This window comes from Toxotes jaculatrix, chromosome 20 (assembly GCF_017976425.1).
Source record: "Toxotes jaculatrix isolate fToxJac2 chromosome 20, fToxJac2.pri, whole genome shotgun sequence".
NCBI classification, from domain to species: Eukaryota; Metazoa; Chordata; class Actinopteri; family Toxotidae; genus Toxotes; species Toxotes jaculatrix.
In genome coordinates, this window is record NC_054413.1 from 660,828 (window position 1) to 687,362 (window position 26,535).

Genomic DNA, 26,535 nt, shown 5'->3' on the forward strand with positions numbered 1-26,535 from the left:
TGACGCTGAGATCTGTTCACAACTACGGCCACATTTCCATAAAATTTGCCGTGGACATTCATCATCTACCGACGGTGGATTTCAGACCTTTCCTCCGGCGCCACCCTCCAGAACCCAAACCTAACATGGTCTTGTTTACATGTTTTTCTGTTTGAAGGGTCACAGCTCGTCTCTGGACCTGCCACAGACTCAGGACGATGAGACCATCTTCGAGTTCACTGTCAATGAGCAGGGACAGTGGGAGCACTGGTCCAACAAGGTCTGTGGACACAAACCTGTCCCCTCAGCGTATATACATTTAAGAACTTATTTTCTCCAAAGTGAGGTCCAGGACTCTTTGACCTGAATTCCTCCGATCTCAGATCTCAGAGTTAAAAACTGTAAAAACTGAAAAACAAACTCACCTCATGTATCTTCTGGATTTATCACTGTCACGATCCAGGTCCCAGACTACGTCTACCCCAAAGACCACGTTCCCGACTACTCGTCCATCCTGGTTCCCAATGTGGACAATGTGAGGACGGACTTCTTGATGCAGACCATCATGAAGCAGAGGAAGGCTGTACTGCTGATCGGAGAGCAGGGAACCGCCAAGACTGTCATGGTTAAAGTGAGACGGGAGAGAAGTAACAGTAACTGAGAAGTAACTGATGAAGCGACATGCTTTCAAACATAATATGAATGAACATAATAACCTAACAAACCTGAAACCTGTGGCTCCCCCTGCAGGGCTACACCAGTAAGCTGGACCCAGAGCTCCACCTCAGTAAGGCAGTCAACTTCTCATCGGCCACTCTGCCCAGCATGTTCCAGAGAACCATCGAGAGCTACATCGATAAACGAATGGGTGCCACCTACGGACCGCCAGCCGGACGCAAGATGACCGTCTTCATAGACGACATCAACATGCCTGTTATCAACGAATGGGGAGACCAGGTCAGATTCAGACTCTCTGATTGGTCAGCATCAAGTGTTTTCAGTTTTCTGTCAGTTACCTCCACCAAACCAGTCACATACCCCCCTGCCATCTTCAGATAACCAATGAGATTGTACGTCAGCTGATGGAGCAGGGAGGCTTTTACAGTTTGGATCGTCCAGGAGAGTTCATCACCGTGGTCGACATCCAGGTAACGAAGTCAACGCTGAGGCGAGGGCTCGTTCCAGCCCTGCAGGTCTAAGCTGGGAGATTTCACAGCAGATCACTGCACCGTCACTGCAAGAAACCTACACTGGATCAAGTAACTGTTGTTGTATTACCACCAGTGTACCGAGCTGTGGCACGTAGAACAAATCCTGTTCTTGTAATGACCTTTAACAGCTGGTGGCAGCCATGATCCACCCAGGCGGCGGTCGGAACGACATCCCTCAGCGCCTGAAGAGGCAGTTCTCCATCTTTAACTGCACCCTGCCCTCCAACTCCTCCATCGATAAGATCTTTGGCACCGTGGCTCAGGGATACTTCTGCCCAGAGAGAGGCTTCCCCGCCGGGGTCTGCGACCTCGCCGCCGCCCTCGTTCCCACCACCAGAAGGGTGTGGCAGGCCGTGAAGGCGAAGGTAAAATATTCACAGATGCCCACTTCCCTTTCGCTGTTTCCTGTTTGTCAGAGTATTTATTATGTTTAGGAACAAAGTAAAATACAAGTTCAGTTCATTGTAAGAATATGTGACATAGTAGGAACTTATAAAATTTTATCTCCTGTTGATGATTAAATACCACAGTACATCCCTAAATAATTTGTCCACCAGGCGTTGAGCAGATTTGAACTAACCTTCCCTCCTCTGTGTTTCGGCAGATGTTACCGTCTCCTGCCAAGTTCCACTATATTTTCAACCTCAGGGACCTCAGCAGAATCTGGCAGGTAGAAAACACAGCACCATTTTTTTTCTTTTCGCTTTTTGACCCTGAAACAAACCAAACATATTCTCCCCATTTTTTCTTTTTTATCCAGATGTCCTTCTTCTCACTCCATCACACTTATCTGTCGTTACGTTACAGTCAGTGTCATGTTTTTACAGCATAGTATTTTTATTTCTCCTTCAGATTCTGTCCTGTGTTTCTCCTGCTCTCTGAATGGAACCGATGATTTGTTTTCTTTCTCATCAGACTGAGAGAATAAAGTCTGGTGAACTGTGGCGTTCACAGACGTGCTGTTTGTCGTTGCGTTGTGTTTCAGGGGATCCTGACAGTGAAGTCTGACGTGTGTCAGAGCTCCGAGCTGCTCTCGGCTCTCTTCCATCACGAGTGCAGCAGAGTGATCGCCGACCGCTTCATCGACAGCAGTGACAGACAAACCTTCAGCTGCATCGTGGAGAAGGTGTGTGTGGTTTTACGCTGCTGAAGTTCATGAATTATAAATAATTCAAAATATTATTTATGTGTTCTGTTCCTTTAAATATTCTATTGCAGTAGAATTATTTTCATTTAATTCTAATGTCCATCATTTCAAACACACGGGCGACTTACAGTCCTGTCAGTTTCCAGATCGAACACAGCACAGCTCGTTTCCCATCAGCTCCAATCATCATCACGCTTTCACTAACCACTCCCCCTCCTCACTCACTCAGATCACAGTGGAGGATCATGGGAGAGCTCTGACCGAGCATGCTCAGTGGGACAGCTGCTTTGTGGACTTCCTGCGTGAAGCTCCGGAGGCAACGGGGGACGAACCAGAAGACACCGAGCTGGAAGCTCCAAAGGTCTCCAGAACCAGACGGACACATCCCGTTTAATAATTATTGACGCTCTTCAGATGTTTCATCAGTGTAAAACTTGATATGATTGACAGGTGTATGAGCCAATCCCGTCACTGGACGCTCTGGCGGAGCGGCTGTCTGTTTTCCAGCTGCAGTACAATGAGGCGGTGAGAGGCGGAGCCATGGACCTGGTCTTCTTCAAGGTAAAGATGATTCCTGTCAGACTGATGCCACGCTGGAGGTGGAGTCGCCAAACCGCTCCTGAAAACACAACTGTGGTCAAAAGACCCAGAGACGCAGTGACGTTCACGTCACCAGTGAACACTCACCTGGAGTAACGGAAACATTTCTCTGGTTTTATAATCCTCTCCATATTTCCAATGGCAGGATGCGATGACCCACCTGATGCGGATCTCGCGGATCCTGCGGACGCCGCAGGGGAACGCCCTGCTGGTCGGGGTCGGTGGGTCAGGAAAGCAGAGTCTGACGAGGCTGGCGTCGTTCATCGCAGGATACCAAACCTTCCAGATCACACTGACCAGGTCTGACACACAACACACACCTGTGACTGACAGGAAATGCACATCTAAACCTGCAGCAGCGACAGCTGAGCAACACTCACTGTATGAACTGAAACTAAAGAACTTCCAGTTGCTTTAGTGACGTACAGGTGTCCTCCAGGACACAGCGCGTTCTGCCCGACTGCGCAGTGAAGCAGTGCGTCTCAGACTGGCAACATGCAACCAGGGTCCCACTGGACTCGAACCAGAGACGCTGCAGTCACGACCAGACAGATGTGACTGATCTGCAAGGAACAATGAGGAAAAGTTCAAATGTTTAAATGATCATAAAGAATGAAAAGCTGCTGGTCGTCCTTACAAACATCCTCTCTGGGTGGTGTCTGTGTGTGTGTGTGTGTGTGTGTGTGTGTGTGTGTGTGTGTGTGTGTGTGTGCGTCCTGCAGGACGTACAGCTGCAGTAACCTGCTGGAGGATCTGAAGGCTCTGTATCGGATCGCCGGTCAGCAGGGAAAAGGAGTCACGTTCCTCTTCACCGACAACGACATTAAAGACGAAGCCTTCCTCGGTACCTGTTTATTTAGAATAAATAACATTTGTAGGTCGATTATTTTAATGCCAAAGAAGAACACACTCCAGCAGCATCTTGACACACACTCATCAAGGAATCAGTGAATTAACATTTGTTCCCCACTGTACCTGGACTACATCTGTGTGACCGTCTCAGGAACACTTCTCTCCTTTCAGAATACATGAACAACGTCCTGGCGAGCGGCGAAGTTTCCAACCTGTTTGCTCGTGATGAGCTGGATGACATCACTCAGGATCTGATTCCTGTCATGAAGCGACAGCAGCCTCGTCGACCTCCGACCTCAGAAAACCTCTACGACTTCTTCCTGTCCCGAGTGCGGAGCAACCTCCACGTCGTCCTCTGCTTCTCGCCCGTTGGGGAAAAGTTTCGGACTCGTGCTTTAAAGGTGACGCTCTGTCATTTACAACATGTCATGACATGTGATCTGATGAGAAATGAGATGAGACAGCATGTGGTGAGATAAAGTCACAGGACCAGATGACATGATGTTCTGTTAGCTTTGTCTGTGACCTTTGACCTTCAGCCTCATCAGTGAACCTGACCTTTGACCTCTGAACAGTTCCCAGGCCTGATATCGGGCTGCACTGTGGACTGGTTCCAGCGCTGGCCTCGGGACGCCCTGGTCGCTGTATCGCATCACTTCCTGTCTCAGTACCAGGACCTCCGCTGCTCAGAGGATGTAAAGCAAAGTGTGGTGGTTACCATGGGAACCTTCCAGGTAGCGCACACGTTGTGATCAGGTGTGTATTATTAGCACGTGAAGCAGATTGATCACATGACCTCTCTCCCTCCAGGACCTGGTGGCGGAGAAATGTGCCGAGTATTTTGAGCGTTTCCGCCGTCAGACGTTCGTGACGCCCAAATCCTACCTGTCCTTCATCGACAGCTACAAGATCATCTACGCCGAGAAGATCGCTCACGTCGGCACGCTGGCTGAGCGCATGAAGACAGGTGAGGCCGGGGAATGCTGGGAACAAACAAGCGTGGCAGAGTGTTTGCGGCGGCTTTCTCACCTGTGCACACCTGGCCAGTCGCTGCGAGCAGCTTTCAGTATAAAAGCTGTTTGTCGTCTGTTTCTGCTGCTGCTGTTTGCAGGTCTGTGCAAGCTGATGGAAGCGGAGCAGTCGGTGTCTCAGCTCTCTGAGGAGCTGGTGGTGAAGGAGCAGGAGCTCGCTGTCGCCTCCCACAGGGCAGATGAAGTCCTGCAGGAGGTCACGGCCAAAGCTCAGGCAGCTGAAAAGGTCTGTAGATAATATGCTGGGCTGTTTGTCTGTCAGCTTGTTGAGACTCTGCCCCCTATTGGCCAAAGAAATACGCAGTTTTAATCACCTGTCTGTCTGCAGGTGAAGCAGCAGGTGCAGAAGGTGAAGGATAAAGCTCAGCTCATCGTCGATGAGATTGAAGCTGATAAAACAGCTGCAGAGTCCAAACTGGAGGCTGCAAAACCTGCACTGGAGGCTGCTGAGGCTGCACTGCAGGTCCCTCTGTGACACACACACACACACAGACACACACAGACACACACACACACACACAGACACACACAGCCTCGTGCCCGATGATGGGGGACGATCCCGGGTTCCTCTGGTTTCTTCTCTGTCTCTGCAGACCATTAAACCAGCAGACATAGCCACAGTGAGGAAGCTCCAGAAGCCTCCTCATCTCATCATGAGGATCATGGACGCCGTGCTGCTGCTGTTCCAGAGGAAGGTCACTCAGTCGTGTTTGCTTTGAAACATTCACATCCTCAGGAAAACTTTCAGAAGTGAGACGTTGGTGTGAGACTTTGTCCTCCTCCCATCGTTCCTTTATCATCTCTCTTTTCCTTCATTTGTTTGGCTCAGATTGACCCGGTGGCTGCTGATCCTGAACGACCTTGTCCACGACCTTCGTGGGCCGAGGCCATGAAGCTGATGCAGAACTCGGCCTTCCTCAGCATGCTGCTCAACTTCAGCAAGGTTGTATCAACCAGCTGAGCTGCCACTGAACGGCTGTGCCAGTCTGGATTCCTGCGGAGCGATCCACCTGAGGAGGTAACAGTATCTGCCCCCCTGTCCTGTTTGTGCTGCAGGACACCATCACAGAGGAGGTGGTGGAGCTGCTCGCTCCTTACCTGCAGATGGACGACTACAACATGGAGTCGGCCAAGAGGATCTGCGGTAATGTGGCTGGACTCTGCTCCTGGACTCAGGCCATGGCTGACTTCTTCGCCATCAACAAGGAGGTCCTGCCTCTGAAGGTGCACACAGAGGAGACGCTTCGAGGACAACAACCTGATGTTCAACAGGTCAAACAAGAGCAAAGCAAAGAGTTCATGATGTGTGTGTGTGTGTGTGTGTGTGTGTGTGTGTGTGTGTGTGTGTGTGTGTGTGTGTGTGTGTGTGCGTGTGTGTGTGTGTGTGTGTGTGTGTGTGTGTGTGTGTGTGTGTGTGCGCAGGCTAACCTGGCCCTGCAGGAGGCTCGTCTGCTGGTCGCTCAGGCTGAACTGGCTAAAGCTCAGGAACAGCTGGATGCTAAGCAGCAGGAGCTGGACGCCGTGCAGGTAAAAGTCACACACACACACAGTAGCTGGTGATTTTTCTTCTTCTTGCGTTTTTTTTCCTGTTAACTGTGTTTACGTGTTTTATTTAAATGAATGAATAAGTGATCTGACCTGAACTTCAGGCGCTTTATGACGGTGCCATGAAGGAGAAGCAGGACCTGCAGGACGACGCTCAGGCCTGCCGCCGCAAGATGGCCAACGCCACGGCTCTGATCGACGGGCTGGGAGGAGAGAAGGTCAGCTTTATCCCTCCGTCTGTCATCCGTTCATCAGTAATCTATCTCACCTTTCATCCCTCCATCTCTCTCCTGGTCTTGTGTTTCAGGTTCGTTGGACCGACAGCAGTGCTGGGTTCCAGACGCAGATCAAACACCTGGTTGGGGACGTCTTACTGTCCACAGGCTTCCTGTCCTATGCCGGTCCCTTTAACCAGGAGTACCGCAGCCTGCTGCTGGAGCTGTGGAAGAAAGAGATGGAGGAGAAGCTCATCCCCTTCAGTCCCGTAAGACTTTACAGATCAGACGGTCTCTGAGGATTCAGTCCCTGTCTTTTCAAATACCTGCTCAGAGCTGTTGACACAAACCGTTCTGTCTCCTGCAGGACCTAAACGTCATCGGTCTGCTGGTGGACAACGCCACAGTGAGCGAGTGGAACCTGCAGGGTTTACCCAGCGACGACCTGTCCATCCAGAACGGCATCGTGGTGACGAAGGCTTCGCGCTATCCGCTGCTGATAGACCCGCAGGGCCAGGGCAAGACCTGGATCCAGAACAGAGAGAGAGACCACCAGCTGCAGGTGAAGAGGGATGAGGAGGGAATCATAAACATCGCCCCCTGCTGGTGAAAAGTACAACCAGAATTAATCAGAGCGGTTTCCTGATTCCTGGATGTCCTCTTCTGTGTCTCAGGTGACGTCTCTGAACCACAAATATTTCCGTTCCCACCTGGAGGACAGTCTGTCTCTGGGGCGCCCCCTGCTGCTGGAGGATGTAGGGGAGGAACTGGACCCCGTCCTGGACAACATACTGGACAAAAACTACATCAAGTCCGGATCCACTTACAAAGTGAGACAGCTGTGACAGCACTGGACACTGAAAACAATTCATGCTTTAGTTTTTCATTCACTGAAATAACTCTGTTGTGCACTAACCTGCTTTTTATACACACGAAACAAAAAGATCCAACAACACGACAGAGTCACAACATGAGAGTCATGGAGTCGCTGTAATGATCTCGTCCTCGTCCTCGTCCCGCAGGTGAAGGTAGGCGATAAGGAGGTGGATGTGATGAAGGGCTTTACGCTCTACATCACCACCAAGCTGGCCAACCCGGCGTACAGCCCCGAGGTCAGCGCCAGGACGGCCGTGGTCGACTTCACCGTCACCCAGCGAGGCCTGGAGGACCAGCTGCTGGGACGAGTCATACTCCTGGAGAAACAGGTCCACACTCGGCAGATGATCAGCTAGTTAGCAAGTTAAGCAGTAATTAAACAGGTAGTTAGGTAGAGCAGCTTCATTTAACCATTAAGAAGGATTTTATAAACTCTGAAAACATTAACATTGAACTTTTAGGCTCAGATTCATTGGTGCTGTTCAATAAAAGCATCGTTTCAGTGACCACTGAATCTGACATCGTCCACCCTGTGGGTCTGACCAGGAGCTGGAGGCGGAGCGAGTGAAGCTCCTGGAGGAGGTGACGTCTAACAAGAGGAAGATGCAGGAGCTGGAGGACAGTCTGCTGTTCAGGCTGACCAGCACACAGGGCTCCCTGGTGGAGGACCAGTCTTTGATCGAGGTGCTGAGGGTCACCAAGACCACCGCTCAGGAGGTACTGCTTCCTGTGGACTCACAGATTTTGTTAACTTAATGTCCGTGAGCCAGGAGGTGTCCAATGCCTCCGAACTCTTTGACCAGTTCACAAAATAAAACATAATCTCCCTGATTGAAGGACATTAGCAACAATGAGCCTAATAAGCTATTTAAACCACGCGATCGTGTGCTGTCGCTTCGCAGGTGAGTGAGAAATTGTCGGTGGCAGCGGAGACGGAGGTGAAGATCAACCAGGCCAGGGAGGAGTACCGCCCGGTGGCCACCAGAGGGAGCATCCTCTACTTCCTGATCGTGGAGATGTCGCTGGTGAACGTCATGTATCAGACGTCGCTGAGGCAGTTCCTGGGGATCTTTGACTCGTCCATGCAGAACTCTGCCAAGTCCCAGCTCACATCCAAACGCATCAGCAACATCATCAGCTTCCTCACCTACCAGGTGCCCTTCACCGGCAACTGTAGCTGTGTGTCCAGTCCAGTCTATGAGACTATCATTTAAATATTGTTTGGACACATACTGCAGGTGTGAGTGACTGAGCACCTGTTTGTCTCTCCTCAGGTGTACTGTTACACAGCCAGAGGTCTGTATGAGGAGCACAAGCTGCTGTTCACTCTGCTGCTGGCTCTGAAGATCGACCTGCAGGCCCGAAACATCTCGCACCCTGAGGTGCTCACCTTCGTCAAAGGTCCCACGCTCTTCCTCCTCTTCCTCCTCTCTCCATCTTTTGCTTGTTTGTTTAAAGGAATGTGACAGTAACGCTTTGCGTGTGCAGGCGGCGCCTCTCTGGATCTGAACTCTGTAGAATCCAAACCGCGGCGCTGGATCTTGGATCAGACTTGGCTCAATCTGGTGCAGCTGTCTGGACTACCACCGTTCACCCAGATCCTGACCCAGGTTAGAATCCAGACACGCAGATATCACCTCAGATTTAGAGCTGAAACACCTACAGAACATATGTTTCTGTGTGTCAAGGTGAGCCAGAACGAACGCGCCTGGAGGACCTGGTTTGACCATCCAGCACCAGAGGACGCCACCCTGCCCGATGGGTACGAGGAAACACTTGATACTTTCCGGAAGCTTCTGCTCATCCGGAGCTGGTGTCCCGACCGAACCATCGCTCAGGTCTGACCGCTAAAGCAGCAACAGATCTGTGTGTGTGTTGTGTTCCTGTGTGTAAGTTAATGTTAATTCTGACAGGCGCGGCGCTACATCTCAGAGTCTCTGGGTCAACAATACGCTGAAGGTTTGGTTCTGGACCTGGACGCGATGTTGGTAGAGAGTGACAACAGGACGCCGATGGTGTGTCTTCTGTCGATGGGTTCTGACCCGACTGAGAACATAGAGAGACTGGCCAAGACCAAGGTGAGAGGATAGAATGAATGAATGAAGGACCATAGAACAGATGATGAACTGATGAGGAAAAGGAAGGAAAAGGAAGGAAGATTTTAAAAAAAGTTTTAACATAATGTTGAAGAGCTTTGGTGCATAAACAACAGATTGTTTTCCAAAACTTGGAAAGATGGCGTGATGGATGAGTAGATTGAAAATGGATGTAAGCATGAGAACAGACGGACGCACGGCTGAACAGCAGGGTCCTGTCCTCTGCCTGCAGGGGGCGCCGTGCCGTCCCATCTCAATGGGGCAGGGCCAGGAGGTTCACGCTCGCAGGCTATTGGCCAACAGCATGATGGACGGTGGCTGGCTCCTCCTCCAGAACTGCCACCTGGGACTGGACTTCCTGGATGAGCTTCTGGAGACGGTCACCGCGGCAACGTCAGACAGCGCGCACAAGGGTTTCCGGGTGTGGCTGACGACCGACGTGCACCCCAGGTAAGGCGTCCGGAGGATGGCGCCGGAGGGAAGGTCAGTGAGTCTGTTTGTTCAGCTGGAAAAGATGAAGGTGTTCAGCTAATTTAACTATGTGTGTGTGTGTGTGTGTGTGTGTGTGCAGATTCCCCATCACCTTCCTTCAGTCGTCCATCAAGTTCACCAATGAGCCTCCTCTTGGTAAAAAAAAGAAAACTGGTCAGGGAGTCTGGGCGTCTCCTCATTTCTCTGGTTCTGTGATTCATTCTTCACCTTTATCTTCATCCTCATCTGAAAATCAGCTTCCTTTTCCTTCTTTTATCTCTTACTTTCATCTGTTTGTTTTCATGTTGCCATTCATTCGTCCTGTCCCTTCATCAGGTATGAAAGCTGGACTGAAGAGGACATTCAGTGGTGTGACTCAGGATCAGTTAGAGATCAGTAATCTGCCTCAGTGGAAACCTCTGCTGTTCGCTGTCGCCTTCCTGCACACCACTGTTCAGGTGAGCTCACATCCTGTTTCCTGTGACTGGTCCCTCTGCTCGTTCAGTTTTTAAATCAGACGCTGAATCACCACGTCCATGTACGATGATTTTCAGTGAGGTGGACTGAAATGAGCCGCAGCCTGAACGGAGTCTATGAAGTGACTGACTGTGATTTGAAAAACATACCTTCTCACTCTGTCGTCCGTCTTCTTCTCTCCTCCTTTTCGTCCCGTTAGGAGCGGCGTAAGTTCGGCCCTCTTGGCTGGAACATCCCATACGAGTTCAACCAGGCAGATTTCACCTCCAGCATGCAGTTTGTCCAGAACCACCTGGACGACCTGGACTCAAAGAGAGGAGTGAACTGGAGCTGCCTCCGCTACATGCTGGGTCAGACCTCCTTAAGTCTTCTCCAGCAGTCAGAAAGCTCCCGAATCATTTCTCTCCTGGAATATAACATAACACACAACAAAATAAGAAACTGCAGGAAAAGATAAAGTTAGCTGTCAGACATTCTGAAGACAAATCACCATCATGACTGTTCAGAGCATTTAAAGACATCTCTCTGTTACACCCAAAAAATCTGGGATGGACACAAACACACTGCACTCAAAGATTTTTTTAAAAAAGCTTCCACGTGACTGTGTTTCTTCATGTCCACACCCAGGTGAGGTCCAGTATGGCGGTCGAGTGACCGACGACCTGGACAAACGTCTCCTAAACACCTTCACTCACGTCTGGTTCAGTGAGAACACCTTCAGCGACAAGTTCTGCTTCTATAAGGGCTACAGCATCCCCGCCAAGCCCAAGACGGTCCAGGACGTCCTGCAGCACATCGAGGCCCTGCCGCTGGTCGACTCACCTGAGGTCACAGCTCAGAAACACGAGGGCTTGATGTCTGAGAAACAAGCGCACACTGGTGTTCCTGTTTTATTGGCACATCACCGTGGGCGACCAGCGGCTTCATCGTTAAACCTTTTCTTGTCTCCAGGTGTTCGGGCTCCACCCCAACGCTGACATCACCTACCAGACCAACCTGGCCAACGAGACGCTCGGCATCATTATCAACATCCAACCGAAGGACAGCGGCGGAGGGAGCGGGGAAACCAGGGAGGCCAGCGTACAGAGGCTAGCCAATGAGATGCTGGAGAAGCTGCCGCCTGACTATGTGCCGCATGAGGTGTGTGTTCAGTGCTGAAGGTGTGTGGTCAAACACCTGACAGAGACTTAACTCTGAGTTTCCTCTCAAGGTCAAAGGTCAGCTGCAGAAGATGGGTCCACTTCAGCCAATGAACATCTTCCTCCGACAGGAAGTGGACCGCATGCAGCGAGTTATCAGCCGTGTACGGAGCACGCTCACTGACCTCAAACTGGCCATTGACGGTTCGTCACCGCAAACACACACACGTGCACGCACACACAGATTAACACAGTTTATCTGACGCAGCTTCTCTCTTGCTGCAGGCACCATCATCATGTCGGAGGACCTACGCGACGCTCTTGACTGCATGTTCGACGCTCGGATCCCTCGCCTGTGGCTGCGGCTCAGCTGGCCGTCGGCCACGCTGGGCTTCTGGTTCAGTGAGCTCCTGGAGCGGAACCAGCAGCTGAGCGGCTGGATCAGCACGGGCCGACCGAACCAGTTCTGGCTCACTGGCTTCTTCAACCCGCAGGTCGGTTTCACGCCGCGAAGATGAAACCAGGACTTTAGGGTCTCAGTCACACGCGGCGAGCTTCGGTTTCACGGTGTTCGCTGTGTTTCTGTTCTCGAAGGGTTTTCTCACCGCCATGCGTCAAGAGACAACACGTTCCAACCTGTCCAGGGGCTGGGCCTTGGATACGGTCGTCCTTAGCAACGACGTTACCAAGATGATGAGAGAGGACGTGTCTGCCCCACCCCCTGAGGATGTGGGCGGGGTCTATATCTACGGCCTCTTTCTGGACGGGGCGGGATGGGACCGACGCGGGGCCAAACTCACTGAGGCCCCACCCAAGGTTAGTGTGTGTCCATGTGTGTTTGAACAATAAGTAAGAATAAATAAAAAGAAGAAAAATAACACTAAATTATACAAAATATTAAATAATGATCTAAAAAATACGTATAAAATAAATTAGCAATAAAATGATGTAAAAGAATCTGTAAAAACGAATTAAATAAAAACTATAAACAACAAAATGTATGAATGTAAATGACAAAAACAAGGTACATACCATAAAGTAACGAACGTCTCCCCTCAGGTCCTCTTCACTCCGCTCCCTGTAGTCCACGTCTACGCCGTCAGCGCAGCCAACATGGCTGACGGTAAGCGCGGGCCCGGTGGCGGTGGGGCGGTCCAGCTGTACTCGTGTCCGGTCTACAAGAAACCGCGTCGGACCGACCTGAACTTCATCTTCACTCTGCAGCTGAGGAGCGTGCAGCCGGCGGAGCACTGGACACTGAGAGGCGCCGCACTGCTCTGCGACTGCAAGTGATTTTCCACGTCCTCCATCAGTCTGTATACAGATCAACCTTTGGTTTCAGGTCATTTGCATAAAATCAGAAGCAGTGACATGAAACTCGATGCTCTTCAGTAATTTGAGGTGAGTTCACGGCTCCCAGGTATCGGCTGATTTAACACAAAAAGCTGGAGACAGAAACTATTTTAGTGTTCGGTTATTTTGAAAAGGAAAAGTTTGGCAAAGAAAATCAATAAAAAATGGAATTAATGAAGAGCAGACTTTTCTTCAGTTACAGAAATGATTCAAGTAAACTTTTATTTTCTCAACATGACAAACAGCTTTAATATAGTATCACTGACAAACTACAGCCATGCAGTCACTCACTGACGAGAGCGAAAAGCAAGAGAACACTGTAAAAATGCCGACAGCCAGAAAATCGTACGGTTTGTTGAATCCCCGCTGTCAGGGGGGAAGCCTCTGAAGGAAACGGCTCTACTCTCTGCTCGGAGGCCTGTGATTGGTCATAGCTACTGTCTGAACGCTGCACAGTGAGGCGCAGCTCGCTAAAGGCGCAGCTCGCTAAACGTCAAATACAAAAGCAGCAAAAAAAAAGAGTTGGGCCACATTTAACAGTGAATTTAAAAGATATGGAGGAGTGTGTAATGTAATCATCAGTCAGTGCTATTAAACTAATTTACGTACATAATAGGGTATTTAAGAAATATTACATATAATATGATATATATGTTAATACATGTAAATATAATATATGGGTCTATTTAGCACCACTGATCCAAAAATCTTCAGCTCACAAACGTCTGTCAAACACAGATCTCCAGGTCTCACTCTGCTGATCCACACAGACATCAGAGAATTTAACCTCTTGACTTTAATCGCATCAAACATTTTACAGCATCAAACGTGTCACGACCCCGTTTCAGATTTCAACACCTCAGTCTCACCAACATGCAAAAACCAGCGAACAGCAGCAGTGTGACGGCGTGAGAACTTCAGTGGAGGAACTCTGAGCGCTTTGTTCTTTTATTTTCCAAAGTCAGTGTCTATTGAACACAAAACAAAGAGAATATATATTAATATGTTTTCTGATTTGATGCTGTCCGGAGCACACGTGACTGCAGGTGAAATAACCTCAGCGATTTCAGGAATTAGTTTGGTTGTTGTCTTGATGTTCAGTCACGCTGGATCTGTGACCGGCCCGTTCCTTGCTCACTTCCTTCAACAATTTTCAAACAAATGTTAAACTTCATCATCATCATCACTCTTGCATCTCTGCTTGGCAGCAGTGAAAAACTTCTTTCTTTCCCTCTGTGTGGTCTCAGTAGTCCAAAGAAAACGCCCCAGATCTCGTCATTGTCTCACGGTTTATGATAGCTGCTTCATGTCATACATCGGCACCTCAGACTCCTCTGCTTTGCCCTCGTCGGCGGCCGCCTTGGCGGCGTCCGGGGTGCCTTTGCGGCCCTTGGGAGGAGGGATGGGCACGGCTCCCTCCGTGGCGCCCTCGGCTCCCTCCTGGCCCTCCGCCACAGTCCTCTCCTTCTTCAGATTCAGCTTGGCTGGGACGCTCTTGGTGATGGTCTCCTTCAGCCTCTCGCCCGACTGCTTCAGCCTCTCGCCGGACTGGCGGATCTTCTCGCGCCTCTCTGCCGTCACGATGCGCTCGCCGAACTTGTTGACCTTGGTGCCCAGGTTCTCGCGGGTCTTGCTCATGTTCTCCTTGGAGAAGGTGGCTTTGAAGCTTTCGATGCGCGTCAGGCCCGTCTTCTTCATGCGGCCGGCCGCCGAGGAGTCCGCCTCCTCCACCACCATGTACTCCTCATCCGACTCCGGAGGGAGCTCAAACTTGTCCGGTTCCACCTCGGCTCTGGCGCCAGCGCCACCGCTGGATTCTGCAGGCTCACTGCCCGGTGTAACGGCCTTCACTTCCTGGTCACCCTGAGGGAGGAGAACACGGAACAGAGTGTGAACGTGGGAGAACGTCATGAGTAAATGCAGAAAAACAACATGACGTTCATTAGACATGAAAACTATTTTTCTTCTCATTCAGATGGACAAAGTCCACATTTAAACCTGATGTCAGGTTTAAATGTGTCTCTGGTTAAAGTGTGTCCCTCAGGCTTCAGATGTTAGTGTCCAGGCCTTGATCCTGCCTCCATAAATAAACTGCAGCACCTGTTCCTGCAGCTCAGTGCTCTGCTGCAGGAAGCTAAACTTATCAGCGAGCAGCAGCGTACGGAGAAAAGCTGGATCCCTTTCAGCTTCAGGCCGCGTCACGGCGTGCATCAGTCTGTAAGTGTAAGATCAGGTTACACTGAACATGAAATGGAGCAAAAATGCCGAGGCCAAAGCTCCGAACTGACCCAGATCCCTCCAGACGCCACTGACTCAGGCAAGTTTGACCCTGATTCACCATCAGACCCGCTCATTCATACTGGGGGCTGACCAGTTCAGCTGCAGCCTTAGTGAAATGTGATGTGGGCAGAAGCACTAGGCTGACTCTGTGAGGCCATAACTCTACTGGGGACCTTCTTCAGCCTCCTTAAGAACCCTTGAAGGCTCCAGACATCGGGCTTTCCAACACCTGAGCTCGAAAACCTGGGTTAGAAAATGCGAGTAAACTCAGAACTGTTCGTTTTCCATCCAGTAATCTGAGCGATCTGACATTGCTGGATGAGTCCGAGATGATAGAATCTATGAAGTCAAATGAACCTTTGTGCTAACGAGTCTGTAGCATGCTAATGGGAGCATCAGGATCTTTGATTACATGCATCACAGGCTGTATCCGACACCTGAGAGAGGGGCTGACATTTCCGAAGCTTTGACAGAATGCATGACGGTCCTAACTGAGCTCCACAGGAGGAGCGTGTCACGCCGTGTCCCAATGAGCTGAAAGTGAGCAGAGTTCAGAAACACACCCAGCTGCATGTGTAAAGCTCACTAACGAGCATGTGTGTATCTGCTTTGGTGAATTAATGCACGTTTCCACACACTGCTGTCCTGCGAGTGTTCGGAGTGTTCAGCCACTAAACCACCACCACAGAAGAAGAAGAAGAGGACTCAACAAGGTCATTAAAAAAAAAGCTCCAGTCAAAGTTCAGACGATGGATCTGCTGCTTTGTGGCTGATTTCAGTGCATAAACCAGTTTCTACACAGAGAGACGAGACTGAAGGACAGCTCAAAGACAAGACAGAAGATTCAGGTCTGAACTGCAGGCAGGGAGGAGTGGTCAGAGAGGGAGGGTCAAAGGTCATCAACCCGTTTGACCCCATGACATCACAGTTATGTGTCGAACCCCCACGGCTTCTGCTCTGGCGGACTGAGAGGATTTCCTCCATCAGTCTGAGTGAAACCCGGCGTCAGAGCAGAGCCTGTTAGCAGCTAACCAACTGATTTATAACCCTCGTCCCTGAGACCCTCGCTCGCTGACCCGCAGAGCGGCGAAGGGAGAGAGAGCAGACAGCTATATTAGGAGATGGAGGCTGATACTCAGAATAACCTGGTCTGTCAGCGGTCAGCTGGCACAGTCACTTACAGTACAGAACCACACAGCAGCTCCGCTAACTCAACACACTTTAATTTGTTCTTTTAGAGGGATGAAGAGGAGACGATCTCAGGCTTTCTCCTTTAAAAGCTTTTTTATTTAACATCTTATTCACACATTTTGAAAAAACCATAACCAGCTGTCAGGTAAAGCACCTTAAATATTAATTCAGAGAGCTGCCATCAAACAAGACAGCCCAGCTTCCTCAGGTACAACCATATGGAATATTTCTGCAGGTCATGGTTTGCACCCAGTGCCACAGTGATCTTAACCACACTACAGCTGCAATATGCAGATTTTGTAGAAAGCGTCATGTTTAACATGAGAATCTTTCCCGTGAACACGACACGGGTGTGCACGATACAGACTAACAGCCAGCACCTGCAGCCAGCCAGCCAATCACAGGCTTCGTGGGGATTGATCAACATGTGACCTCACAGCACTGCAACCTGAGACTGTGCCACTCAGAGTCCAGGTTACGGTAACTGAACCACAACCAGAGATATTTTCACATTTGGTCCTCGTAAATAAGCCAGTTAGCATGCTATGCTACACTTGTCTTAACTTTTCATGTTCTGGTATTCTAATGCTTTCATCATGAGATGCATGCAGGTAGCATGCTGTCTATATTTAATGCACCCAACTAATTGTATTCAGCATCTTCAGTCAAACAGAGCTGTAGAAAACTAACTTTACAGCTGCTAAAGTTTTAGTAGAGTCTCATTTCTATTTTTCTTTCTCCTGTTGGTGAAGGAGCACTGACACCGCATCATTCTGGCAAAGTTCAAAGGCATCTCTGACCATCAGATTGCTTGGCTTACACCAGCCATTATGTAAGAACCAATTCTGAACCCAGGTACGACAAAAAAGTCGGTCCTGCACGTTCCCACACCGTCGCTCAGTCCTCTCTGTGAGCTCCAGATCTGTGGTGTAACTCTACAGCACACTGACGTTTATCCAGGGCTAAAATAACCAGCTCACCATCGCACTGGCAGCTGCTGGATGTAAAGGCCAAAGTAAAACGAAGCCTGGTGTGTGTGTGTGTGTGTGTGTGTGTGTGTGTGTGTGTGTGTGTGTGTGTGTGTGTGTGTGTGTGTGTGTGTGTGTGTGTGTGCGCGTTGCTATTTCAACCACTCGTTGGCTAATAGAGTTTGTTAATGTTAAAAGAACTTGAAGATGTGCATCAACAGTCATAAAAGCATCACTCACAAGATCACAACAGTCGCTTTGTGGCACAGTTCAACAAATAAAGAGAGAGAAGGTAAAGATCATCACTGTGCTGCAGATCTCATTTGGTTTGAACAGTATAAATCTTAGAAAGCAGCATCTTTCTGAAAAGTTCTTCTGGACAGATGAAACTGATTTTCTGTCCGTTGGCTGCTCCTTGAAGACTTTGGAGTCAATATGTAGAAAAATACAAAATCCCAATAAGTCCTCAAAAAATTAAAAACCTACAACAGGGAGCCAGGTCTGCACTTTTCTTATCATCAAATACTAAAAGTTCTCCTGCTCTGTAGGAACCGGACGTCAGCTGACAGCTATTTTAGACCTCGTCCAACCAACCACAGCCACTTTCACACTGGCCATCTGTTTAACTGGCCCTTTACAACTCTTTAATCCCACTCTTCAGTTTGTCCTCTGTCCCTGAAACTAGCTATGATGCTGATGTTATTTGTAATGCAGTAATTCCCAAATGATTCTCAAGCCTGGGCCCCAAAAACTACCTGTACTCTTGTGTTTTGATGAAGCAGTAGAAATACACTTCACCTTCTCTACAAAAGAATCCACACACCACTCTCCATGCACAAGCAATCTGTTCCTGAAGGCAAACAGTCAGAACCTTGAAGGTCCACTTCCACAAACTGGAAAAGAGACCAAGAAGCACTCGTCACTGGGATAAATCTTACCTGATAAATAACTACCCTGAACTTGTTCTTGGCCAGAAGGTCACTCTGGGTGGCCTCCACCTTCTTCACCCTGATGTTCTGGTTCTCCACACGTACCCGGACTTCCTTGATGTGGCGGCTGACCTTGCGTGTCTTCTCCAGCAGTCGGCTGACTGTGGAGCTGGTGTTGGCGTGGTCACTGGTCAGCTTGACCACATCGGCCTGAATGGTCTTCACTGTGTTCTCCAGCTCCAGCTGACGTTCCTCCATACGCTGCTGTGTGGTCTGGACGCTGTCCATGAGGCCCGCCACACGCTCCAGCAATGCCATGATACTTCCCGCGTCATCTCCGCCTCCGCCACCCGTCGGCATGCCCGGTTTGTCTGTCATACCTGCTTGTTGGTTTGTCTGTTAGTTGTCTGGTTGCTTGGTTGATTGACTGTTAGAACCCAGTGATCCAGATGTAAAAGGGAAGAAGGGATGAGGAAGAGTAGATCTGTTGCATTTAACAGCAAAAAATCTCTGAATTCTGAAGAAAAAGTGACGATCAGAGGCACAAAAAGGAGACGAATGAGGGCTGAGGCATCAGAGGATACAAAGAAAAGGAAGGATTATAGGGGAGGAGGAACAGAAACCTCCCCGGAGAGGAGGAGGAGAGACAGGAGGACAGGAGGACCAGATCACCCCTCTACAACTGGAGGTTGACCCTGAAACTGGTCAGATCAACTGATAGGCTCCACCCTGATGGGAGAGGAAGGGAGGGATGACAGGAGTTAAGAGGGGGGAGGGATAGAGGGGCAATGGTAAGGCTAAAAAGAGAGGAGGTAAAACGCAGAGTGAGAGGAGAGGAACTATGAGTTTTAACAAAGTTTAATCAGTGTTTGAAGCGGTACATTAGAAAATGAGTGACCAGTCTGTAAAAGTAAGAGAGTCAGAAACAGTCAGTGAGTCGAGTTCGACTCCTGAAGGCCGTGAGCAACACTGGACTACCTACAAACTTCCCACCAATCAGAGAACTGTCAGTGGAAATGGATACAGTAGGAATGTGTGTGTTAATGAGAGAGAGAGATAAAGAGTGACATGGATCCCGGCCTCACCCTGTGTTCTCTGCTGCTAAAAATACAGCGAGGGTAAAGTGACTCCCTGTGCCTCTTTGGGAGATGAGTATATTAAAAGGAATGGAACCCCCTCCCATCGAGTCCTCCATCATCCATCAATCAACATCACCTTTGCACTTGTTCTGTCTTAATCCCTCCCCCCAGGTTTAGTCTCTGTGGAAGGCCCCACAAATGAACAGCATGGTTCCCAGAAAGCATCGCTAATGCTAACACTTGCCTTCGCTGCCATCTTGGTTAGCTGCTGGAACCAGGTGCTCCAATTTTGGACAAAAGGGCTGGAGCCTGGGAGGAGCTGAGCTGGGACGAGCCGGCAGCAAACAGCACAACTTAGGGCAGCGAATCAGCTCCTGCTCCTGTTTCACATTTAAAGCTCAGCATGGGCAAATCACATGAAGGCGAACAACATACATGGTCCATGTTGGATTTTCAGTTATTAACATTATCATAAATATCAGTGAGATTTTGACGTGGAACCAGAAGTTCAGGTTCCACGTCAGCTCTACATGGAGCTGAACTCAACAAGTGATTATTCCCTGTGGATCACCTCTCTGGGACGTCATCTTTTATATTTGGACAACCTTGGGACAAAGGTTGGTGTCCACTGGTCCAAACCGATGTTGTAGTTCCTCTGCTTTTGCACACATCCCGCAGCATCCCGTCATATTCGGGTCTGTCTGGGTGGAAGCCGGGATGCCTGAGGAAGCAACTGTGGTCAAAGGAAAGAGTGAGGAAGAGAGAGAGAGAGTGTTAGGATGTGAAAAGAATGAGGCGAGGTAAGAACGGAGGGATGGAATCAGATGGAGAGAGAAGGGGACTCCCCGCCGTCTATAAACCCTCCACCAGCTGCTGCCTATATTTAACCTGCCACCTCTGCTATGTTTAACTCCACCTCCCTGTAGAAGACATGGATGCTTCAGCAGCCATCAGGAGCGCTTGGTTTTAACTCCCCCTTTGCTGAAGGTGGGTGGAGTCTTCAGATTAATGTTAATATAATAAAATAACTGGGATTTCTGGTTTGTATTAGTTTCCTTGGAGCATCTAGTGGCCACCTGAGGAACTACATCTCCTCTCACCTCTCCTGCCTCCAGGTGGCAGCATCACACCTCAGCTCTCAGTGATATTATCTGTTTCTGCTGAATCTGTAAAGAGTCCCATTCAGATCCAGTACGAGAGAACAAATCACAGATAATGACACAGCGGGCTCCAACATCAGAATTTAATTCTACTTCAACTACAGCACAGTCTAATCAACAACTTCACTGTTTCATGCAATACGCGACATCTACAGTAAAATCGGACCAGATTCCTGCAGGCATCACATGACCGAGACCACAGCTTCACACGTGTTTGCTTCTCTCATCAGAAAGTCGTTTAAATCTGATCTCAGTGCAGCGATACCTCAGGGAACGTACGCCCAGCTTATTCATCTACTCCTTCTACCACAATAAAACAACCAACACGGACACTTCGTACCATCGTTACAAATTATTAAAAAAATACAAATTAAAAAAAGAAGAAACGCAACCGAAAAAAACCAAAGTCATTTAAATTATTAGCAGTTTGTCAAGACACACACACAAAAAACATTGGATTCCATTTCCGGAACGGCGTCATCTGAAAATGAAGCAATAAAATCATTAGAACAGCCTGTACAGCCTGGACCTTTTTTTCTTAAGCAGTAGAAAAAACAGCATTTTGGTTTTCAGGTGCGTCTCATCATAACAAATACAAAAAAATAAAATAAAGGTCGTCTGAGTTACGTGAGATATTTTTGACCCTGTGAGATGCAGCCAATTAGAAAATAACCCATTAGACTCAGGTCTACTGCAGCTAAAACTCCCAGAGGGCATCGAGAGGTCCCTGATGGTCCTGTGGTCCGATACACAGCGCCCCCCAGAGCATTACAGCGTCATAACACGTTGGCAACAGAGAAAGTCTGAAGAAAACTCAGCAGAGCACTCGCAGCAGTGCTTCATGGGAAATCTCAGCATGAAACAAAACCCGGTGTTAGAGTTTGATCTTTGACCCACGTGGTTCTCGTGCCGACGGTCAGTTTCCTGACAGAGGTCAGAAAAATGCTGCTGTATTCTGAAGGTGTATCCTCACTACTGAGAAAAAAAACTATAATAATCTCATAAGTAGCTGAAACCTGTGATTTTCAATCACCACTAAATAATTAATACTGAAATTTAAATACTCTGACAGCACTGACATGAAGCATCTGTCTGAATCTGTGTGGTTTTACAAACTGTGAGCTCTGAAGAAATGAACTGAAGTTTCCACCTGGGAAAGAACAAACTGCCCAAAAGTTTTCAGCCCAAAGTATGATTTCTGGAAATTTTAAAGAAGCGACTTCAAACCACATAAATTCTTTGGCATTTAAATTTCAGCATTAAATGTTCTGCAGTGGTTAAACGTCAGCAGCTGTTACTTTGATGCTCCTCACGTACAAGCTGCATAAACAAGGCTAAAAATCTTCTCTCGTCTTCCTTCAAAGCAGATGTAAAGAAAAGGCAGAGGCAGCGTTAGTCTGCGTCCCACAGGGTGAAAGGACACAGAGCGGAGGTGTTTCCAGTTAGAGTGTGGACGGTCCAGAGTGTCCATACAATCAGATAAATAAGGTTTCCACAGTGTTTCAGAGTCTGAGGACAGCAGCCTCACAGACAAACTGTACGTCTCCGCTCTGACTGATGGAGCACAAAGACCAAAAATCAAACCTGGAAGAAAATCTGTCAAATAAGGCCCCGTAAGAAAGTCAAGAATCATCTTCAAAAAGAAAAAAAAAAATAAAAAAATAAAGGAGGCACCAAAAAGTCCAGATATCAAAAATGCAGTCTGTCTGTGTGGTACGAAAAATTAGACTTCTTATATTTCACAAAAACATGAGCAGCTACATCATCCTGGAGGACGTTCCTGACGGGAAGTGACCGAGGTGCTGCTTCTGTCTCCGTCCACGCTTCGTCTTGTTGCACCTCCTGCAGGACAGGACAGGACAGGACAGGAAGTACACGTCAGCAGCAGACACTCAGAGACGATGGACGATTGATGACACTTACCTGCTTTAACCAGAGATTTAACCACATCTCACTGTCTGCATTAGCTTAGTTAGTTGTCATGGGGACATCATCTACTGATGAAGACCTTAAGATGTCTCTGAAGTCGAGACTTTCTGTGAAACCACTTTGTCTTTAGCTTCCTCTGCTGAATGTTGAAGTGTCAGATTTCTGCCCTGCTCCTGACCTGAAGCTGTAATAACCCCCTGCCCTGATCCTGCCCGCGAGCTCCCCCTGCTGGCTGAGGGAGGCCCCTGCAGCTACAGACCCAAACTCTGATCCACATAAACAGCGTGTGTCTCCTGCAGCAGGGACTGATGTGAGTATGAGCACCTGGTGAAGCACATGACCACAGCTACGATGACGGCGATCTGAACGGCTCCGATGATGGCGGCGATGAGCACGTAGTGCAGCTTCTGACCGCTGGGCACCACATACAGGATGTTAAAGTCCAGCAGCTCATCACAGTGAGTGCCGCCGTACGCCGCCTCACACCTGGGAGAGAGAGACATGAGGTCATGCAGGGGCACGTGGATGTTTTCTGTCAATCACTGAATCATTGAATAAACATATTTAATATTTAATGTTTATTCTCCGTCACAGATTGATCATATGATCTGATCCATCAACAGAGACAGGTGTTACCTGCAGGTGGGCAGGTTGTGTCTCATCTCACAGTGGCCGTGTTCACAGAACTGGCTGTTGTCTTCGGGACAGGGGATGGGGCTGTCCACAAACCCCTCCCCCTCACCAGGCTTGGACACAGCTGTGGATAAAAAGGGAAAAACCCAGGTTTATGATTGGCTGTTACAGAAATACACTGTAAAGCTACAGGTGTGCTGCAGTGGGTGGGGGGTGTGGGGGTGAGGGCGGGGGCGAGGGCGGGGGGGGTGTCTCACCGTAGATGTCTGGTTTGGTCTTGATGCTGTCGTCCTTCCTGCCTTTGTCTGAAACACAGAAGAAGAAGATGTGACACATTTCTTACTCTGATGTTTAAATAAAACTCCACAGTAACTGCAGACCCATCTGACCACGAGCTGAGTGAACCACGGCAGCTTCCCTACAGCGCCACCCTCAGGACAAAACGCCACGGTGCAGGTCAGAGATCAGACCACACAGTTTGACGGCTGTGTTATTATTTCAGGAGCAGAATATTATTTTTCACTGATCAGATCAATGAAAAATACGGGAAATTCAGACGCTCGAATCGTTTCAGAAGAAGAAGAAGAAGAAAAGAAGAGGAGGAAGAGGAGGAGGAGGAGGCAGGGAACGACAGAACAGAAGAGGATGAGAAAGAAAGGGGAGCGGGAGGTTGTCGTGTTAAAATGTGACCAGTTGATTGTTCAGTCAGCCGAGTGTGTGTGTGTGTGTGTGTGTTTTCAGATTGAGGTCAGGTCATCATTTAATATAGATGAGCAGAGAAGCAGCCTCCTCCTTTTTTCCTCTTTCACCTCTTTCTTCTCTTCTCTCTCTGTCCTCCTCCTCCTCTTTAACCCTGATATCATCCTCTTCTTGTCTCCTCTCCCTCCTTCCTCTTCCCCAACTCTTCCTTGTTTTACTCTGCTTTTCCTTTTCCTTCATCCCTCTTTCCTTCACCTCCTCTTTCTTTTCCTACTCCATATTTCCTCTCCTCTATTCTTGTTGTCCTCGTCCTTTATGTCGTCTATCCTCTCCTCCACTTTCTTTTCCTCTCTCTCCTGTCTTTTCCTCCTCCAACATCCCTCCCTTCTTCCTCATCCTTTATGTCCTCTTGTCCCTCCTCCTCCTCCTCTCGTCCTCAGGGTTTCCGGTTGATTTGATGTTTGCCGGTCAGAACGTTCCTGCTCTGATCCGACACGACGTCGGCACAGTTATTTTCTGCCTGTGGTGTGTGTGTGTGTGTGTGTGTGTGTGTGTGTGTGTGTGTGTGTGTGTGTGTGTGTGCGTGTGCGTTACCTTGGCAGCGTCCCACGTGTCTGATGTCGATCTTGAGCTGTTTGAGGCAGGACGCCTCCCGGACGTGACAGGGCGTGTCGTAGGTGACGCCGTCGCTGCCGCACACTGGGTTGTCGTTGTGGCCGTTGCACACGATGTTACACATGCAGCTGAACACACACACACACACACAAGTACACGCTTATTTGTGTAGCAGAGGTAAAACTCCTGTGATACAAACCTGGGTTACTGACGTCAGTCTGGTTAAACTGGTAAATGATTGTTTATCTTCACACACAAACTGAAACCACATCAAACACTGTGTGTGTGTGTGTGTGTGTGCGTGTGTGCGTGTGTGTGTGTGTGTGTACTGACAGTGTATCCTCAGAGTCTTCATCACACTCGGCTCCAAACTTGCAGTTTCCACATTTTGAGGCCTTCTTCCCGCGACCAGAACCTTCATCATCTGCAGACACACAAACCTCACTGCAACACGGCTTCCACACTTTCCTCTGACTGTTACAATCAGCTGTGCACTTTTCAAAAAAAGGAAACGAATATCAAGCTGTTTACCTCCGTCTCCAGATCCTGACCCACCGTCTGCCAGAGACAGAGACAGAGACAGAGACAGACAGAGACATTATCAGACTGTTCAGTGATTCACACACACTGGGAAGTTTCTCACAGCTGAACACCACGCGGCTGAGCCGTCACGAGGGCGGGGCTTATTACAGGACTGCCGGATTAGACTCAGTTCATTTTATCTGGCGTTCCTAATAATCTGCCACCTGAGTGCACATGGATCTGGGCACATTTAGATGTGTTACCGTGGTAACAGGGTCCCTCTGACACGATGGTGATGGCTCTCTGCTTCTTGCAGGCGGCTCTCCTCAGGAAACACTCGTTCTGGTACGTGTCTCCGTTTGACCCACACACGGGGACGTACTTCTTATGGCACTGCAACACACACGCACACACACACGCACACACACACGCGCACACACACACACACAGTCAGAGAAGAAAACCATAGATCAATCACCAGCTGGTCTGAACACCGTGTGAACAGCAGGGTCTCGTGCCAGTGACCGTACCTGCAACATATATGTCCTTTTGTAACCATGGTAACAGCGTGCATCACTGTGCATCAGCACAGTTTTTGTGTGTGGTGTGTTCTGGCAGTGAGTGAACACAGTGACACCAAACACAGCATCTGTAACATCACAGGGACACGTGGACTAAACCTGTCCGCGTGACGTCGGCGTGCACGTGAAACAGGAGACGTCCACAGACTGAGACTCTCAGAACAGACGAATCACGGCTCTGTGTGTGTGAGACTCACGTGGAACTGACAGACACACTTGATGTCGGCTCCGTTCTCGCGGCAGGTTCCTCCGAAGCGACACGTCCCGGCGTCACACACACGCAGGTCGCTCTTCTTCTCTGACAGATCTGAAATATAAACAGGAGACAGAGAGACATTGTTCTCAGTGTGGGACTGACACGGTGTGTGTGTGAAAACCGTACCGTGTCAGAGTTACACTCAGAAATCAGAGCGAAGCGAAGCGACGCCGCTTCTGACTGCAGAATGTCCCTCTGTGTCACGGTGACCGGTGAACGTCCACGGAGCTGTGGGACGGAGTGAACAAACAGAGGACACGGGGCTCACTGGCTCCATGGTAACACCGCACTTCCTGCCTCATCGAAGTCGAAGCTGATTCTGGATCAGCACAGATGTGGAGTCTCCGTCAGAGAGACAATGAGGAACACACACACACACACACACACACACACACATTATCCAGGGTAGTAATTAAATGATGGCAGCCCATTGGTCAGCAGCCCCGCATGCTGGCCAATTACAGCTGGTAATTACAGGGGCTGTGACCCCGCCTCCCCTGTAATTAGTAAATACCTCAGTGTGCTGAGCCAGCCAGAACAACCTGCTGACACACACACACACACACACTGTGTTCCCAGGATCCTCGGTGTTTAACCTGACTCCCTCCATCACTGCTCAGAGTCGGACTCTTCAGATTCTGATTCATGATCCTCGACTTTAATTTTAGCATTTAAAGACTGTTGTTTCCAATCTGAGGGTC

At 49.1% G+C, this 26,535-nt stretch overlaps 3 protein-coding genes across 3 annotated transcripts in view; 1 reads left to right on the forward strand and 2 right to left on the reverse strand.

Moving 5' to 3' along the window:
* The window catches only part of dnah5l (dynein, axonemal, heavy chain 5 like), a 32,014-nt gene extending 19,082 nt beyond the window's left edge, over window positions 1–12,932 (forward strand). The window contains exons 57-97 of the mRNA XM_041066296.1: window positions 158–259; window positions 443–610; window positions 730–936; window positions 1,035–1,127; window positions 1,319–1,555; window positions 1,795–1,860; window positions 2,176–2,316; window positions 2,567–2,698; window positions 2,788–2,898; window positions 3,083–3,237; window positions 3,660–3,781; window positions 3,961–4,190; window positions 4,365–4,523; window positions 4,600–4,756; window positions 4,901–5,046; window positions 5,149–5,283; window positions 5,414–5,515; window positions 5,650–5,763; window positions 5,877–6,044; window positions 6,243–6,347; window positions 6,470–6,583; window positions 6,673–6,849; window positions 6,948–7,142; window positions 7,255–7,410; window positions 7,603–7,785; window positions 8,003–8,173; window positions 8,359–8,610; window positions 8,731–8,857; window positions 8,945–9,066; window positions 9,145–9,294; window positions 9,370–9,534; window positions 9,785–10,002; window positions 10,124–10,179; window positions 10,360–10,481; window positions 10,700–10,850; window positions 11,128–11,327; window positions 11,452–11,640; window positions 11,711–11,843; window positions 11,925–12,133; window positions 12,234–12,455; window positions 12,699–12,932. Of these exons, the coding sequence (XP_040922230.1) occupies window positions 158–259; window positions 443–610; window positions 730–936; window positions 1,035–1,127; window positions 1,319–1,555; window positions 1,795–1,860; window positions 2,176–2,316; window positions 2,567–2,698; window positions 2,788–2,898; window positions 3,083–3,237; window positions 3,660–3,781; window positions 3,961–4,190; window positions 4,365–4,523; window positions 4,600–4,756; window positions 4,901–5,046; window positions 5,149–5,283; window positions 5,414–5,515; window positions 5,650–5,763; window positions 5,877–6,044; window positions 6,243–6,347; window positions 6,470–6,583; window positions 6,673–6,849; window positions 6,948–7,142; window positions 7,255–7,410; window positions 7,603–7,785; window positions 8,003–8,173; window positions 8,359–8,610; window positions 8,731–8,857; window positions 8,945–9,066; window positions 9,145–9,294; window positions 9,370–9,534; window positions 9,785–10,002; window positions 10,124–10,179; window positions 10,360–10,481; window positions 10,700–10,850; window positions 11,128–11,327; window positions 11,452–11,640; window positions 11,711–11,843; window positions 11,925–12,133; window positions 12,234–12,455; window positions 12,699–12,932 (6,396 nt within the window). The remainder of the gene's footprint in view (window positions 1–157; window positions 260–442; window positions 611–729; window positions 937–1,034; window positions 1,128–1,318; window positions 1,556–1,794; window positions 1,861–2,175; window positions 2,317–2,566; window positions 2,699–2,787; window positions 2,899–3,082; window positions 3,238–3,659; window positions 3,782–3,960; window positions 4,191–4,364; window positions 4,524–4,599; window positions 4,757–4,900; window positions 5,047–5,148; window positions 5,284–5,413; window positions 5,516–5,649; window positions 5,764–5,876; window positions 6,045–6,242; window positions 6,348–6,469; window positions 6,584–6,672; window positions 6,850–6,947; window positions 7,143–7,254; window positions 7,411–7,602; window positions 7,786–8,002; window positions 8,174–8,358; window positions 8,611–8,730; window positions 8,858–8,944; window positions 9,067–9,144; window positions 9,295–9,369; window positions 9,535–9,784; window positions 10,003–10,123; window positions 10,180–10,359; window positions 10,482–10,699; window positions 10,851–11,127; window positions 11,328–11,451; window positions 11,641–11,710; window positions 11,844–11,924; window positions 12,134–12,233; window positions 12,456–12,698) is intronic.
* A 251-nt stretch (window positions 12,933–13,183) lies between these two features.
* On the reverse strand, window positions 13,184–19,039 carry cavin4b (caveolae associated protein 4b). The gene is made up of 2 exons (XM_041065751.1): window positions 18,370–19,039; window positions 13,184–14,855 (listed from the first exon to the last, which is right to left on the reverse strand). The coding sequence occupies exons 1-2, from the start codon at window positions 18,736–18,738 to the stop codon at window positions 14,283–14,285; spliced, it is 942 nt and encodes a 313-aa protein (XP_040921685.1). The 5' UTR covers window positions 18,739–19,039; the 3' UTR covers window positions 13,184–14,282.
* Window positions 19,040–20,673: 1,634 nt separating this feature from the next.
* Window positions 20,674–26,535, reverse strand: part of LOC121200428 (tomoregulin-1-like) — a 9,307-nt gene continuing 3,445 nt past the window's right edge. The window contains exons 2-10 of the mRNA XM_041065747.1: window positions 25,776–25,885; window positions 25,261–25,390; window positions 25,007–25,033; window positions 24,809–24,899; window positions 24,455–24,603; window positions 23,419–23,466; window positions 23,165–23,285; window positions 22,853–23,014; window positions 20,674–22,441 (exon numbers count right to left, since the gene is read on the reverse strand). Of these exons, the coding sequence (XP_040921681.1) occupies window positions 22,357–22,441; window positions 22,853–23,014; window positions 23,165–23,285; window positions 23,419–23,466; window positions 24,455–24,603; window positions 24,809–24,899; window positions 25,007–25,033; window positions 25,261–25,390; window positions 25,776–25,885 (923 nt within the window). The 3' untranslated portion in view covers window positions 20,674–22,356. The remainder of the gene's footprint in view (window positions 22,442–22,852; window positions 23,015–23,164; window positions 23,286–23,418; window positions 23,467–24,454; window positions 24,604–24,808; window positions 24,900–25,006; window positions 25,034–25,260; window positions 25,391–25,775; window positions 25,886–26,535) is intronic.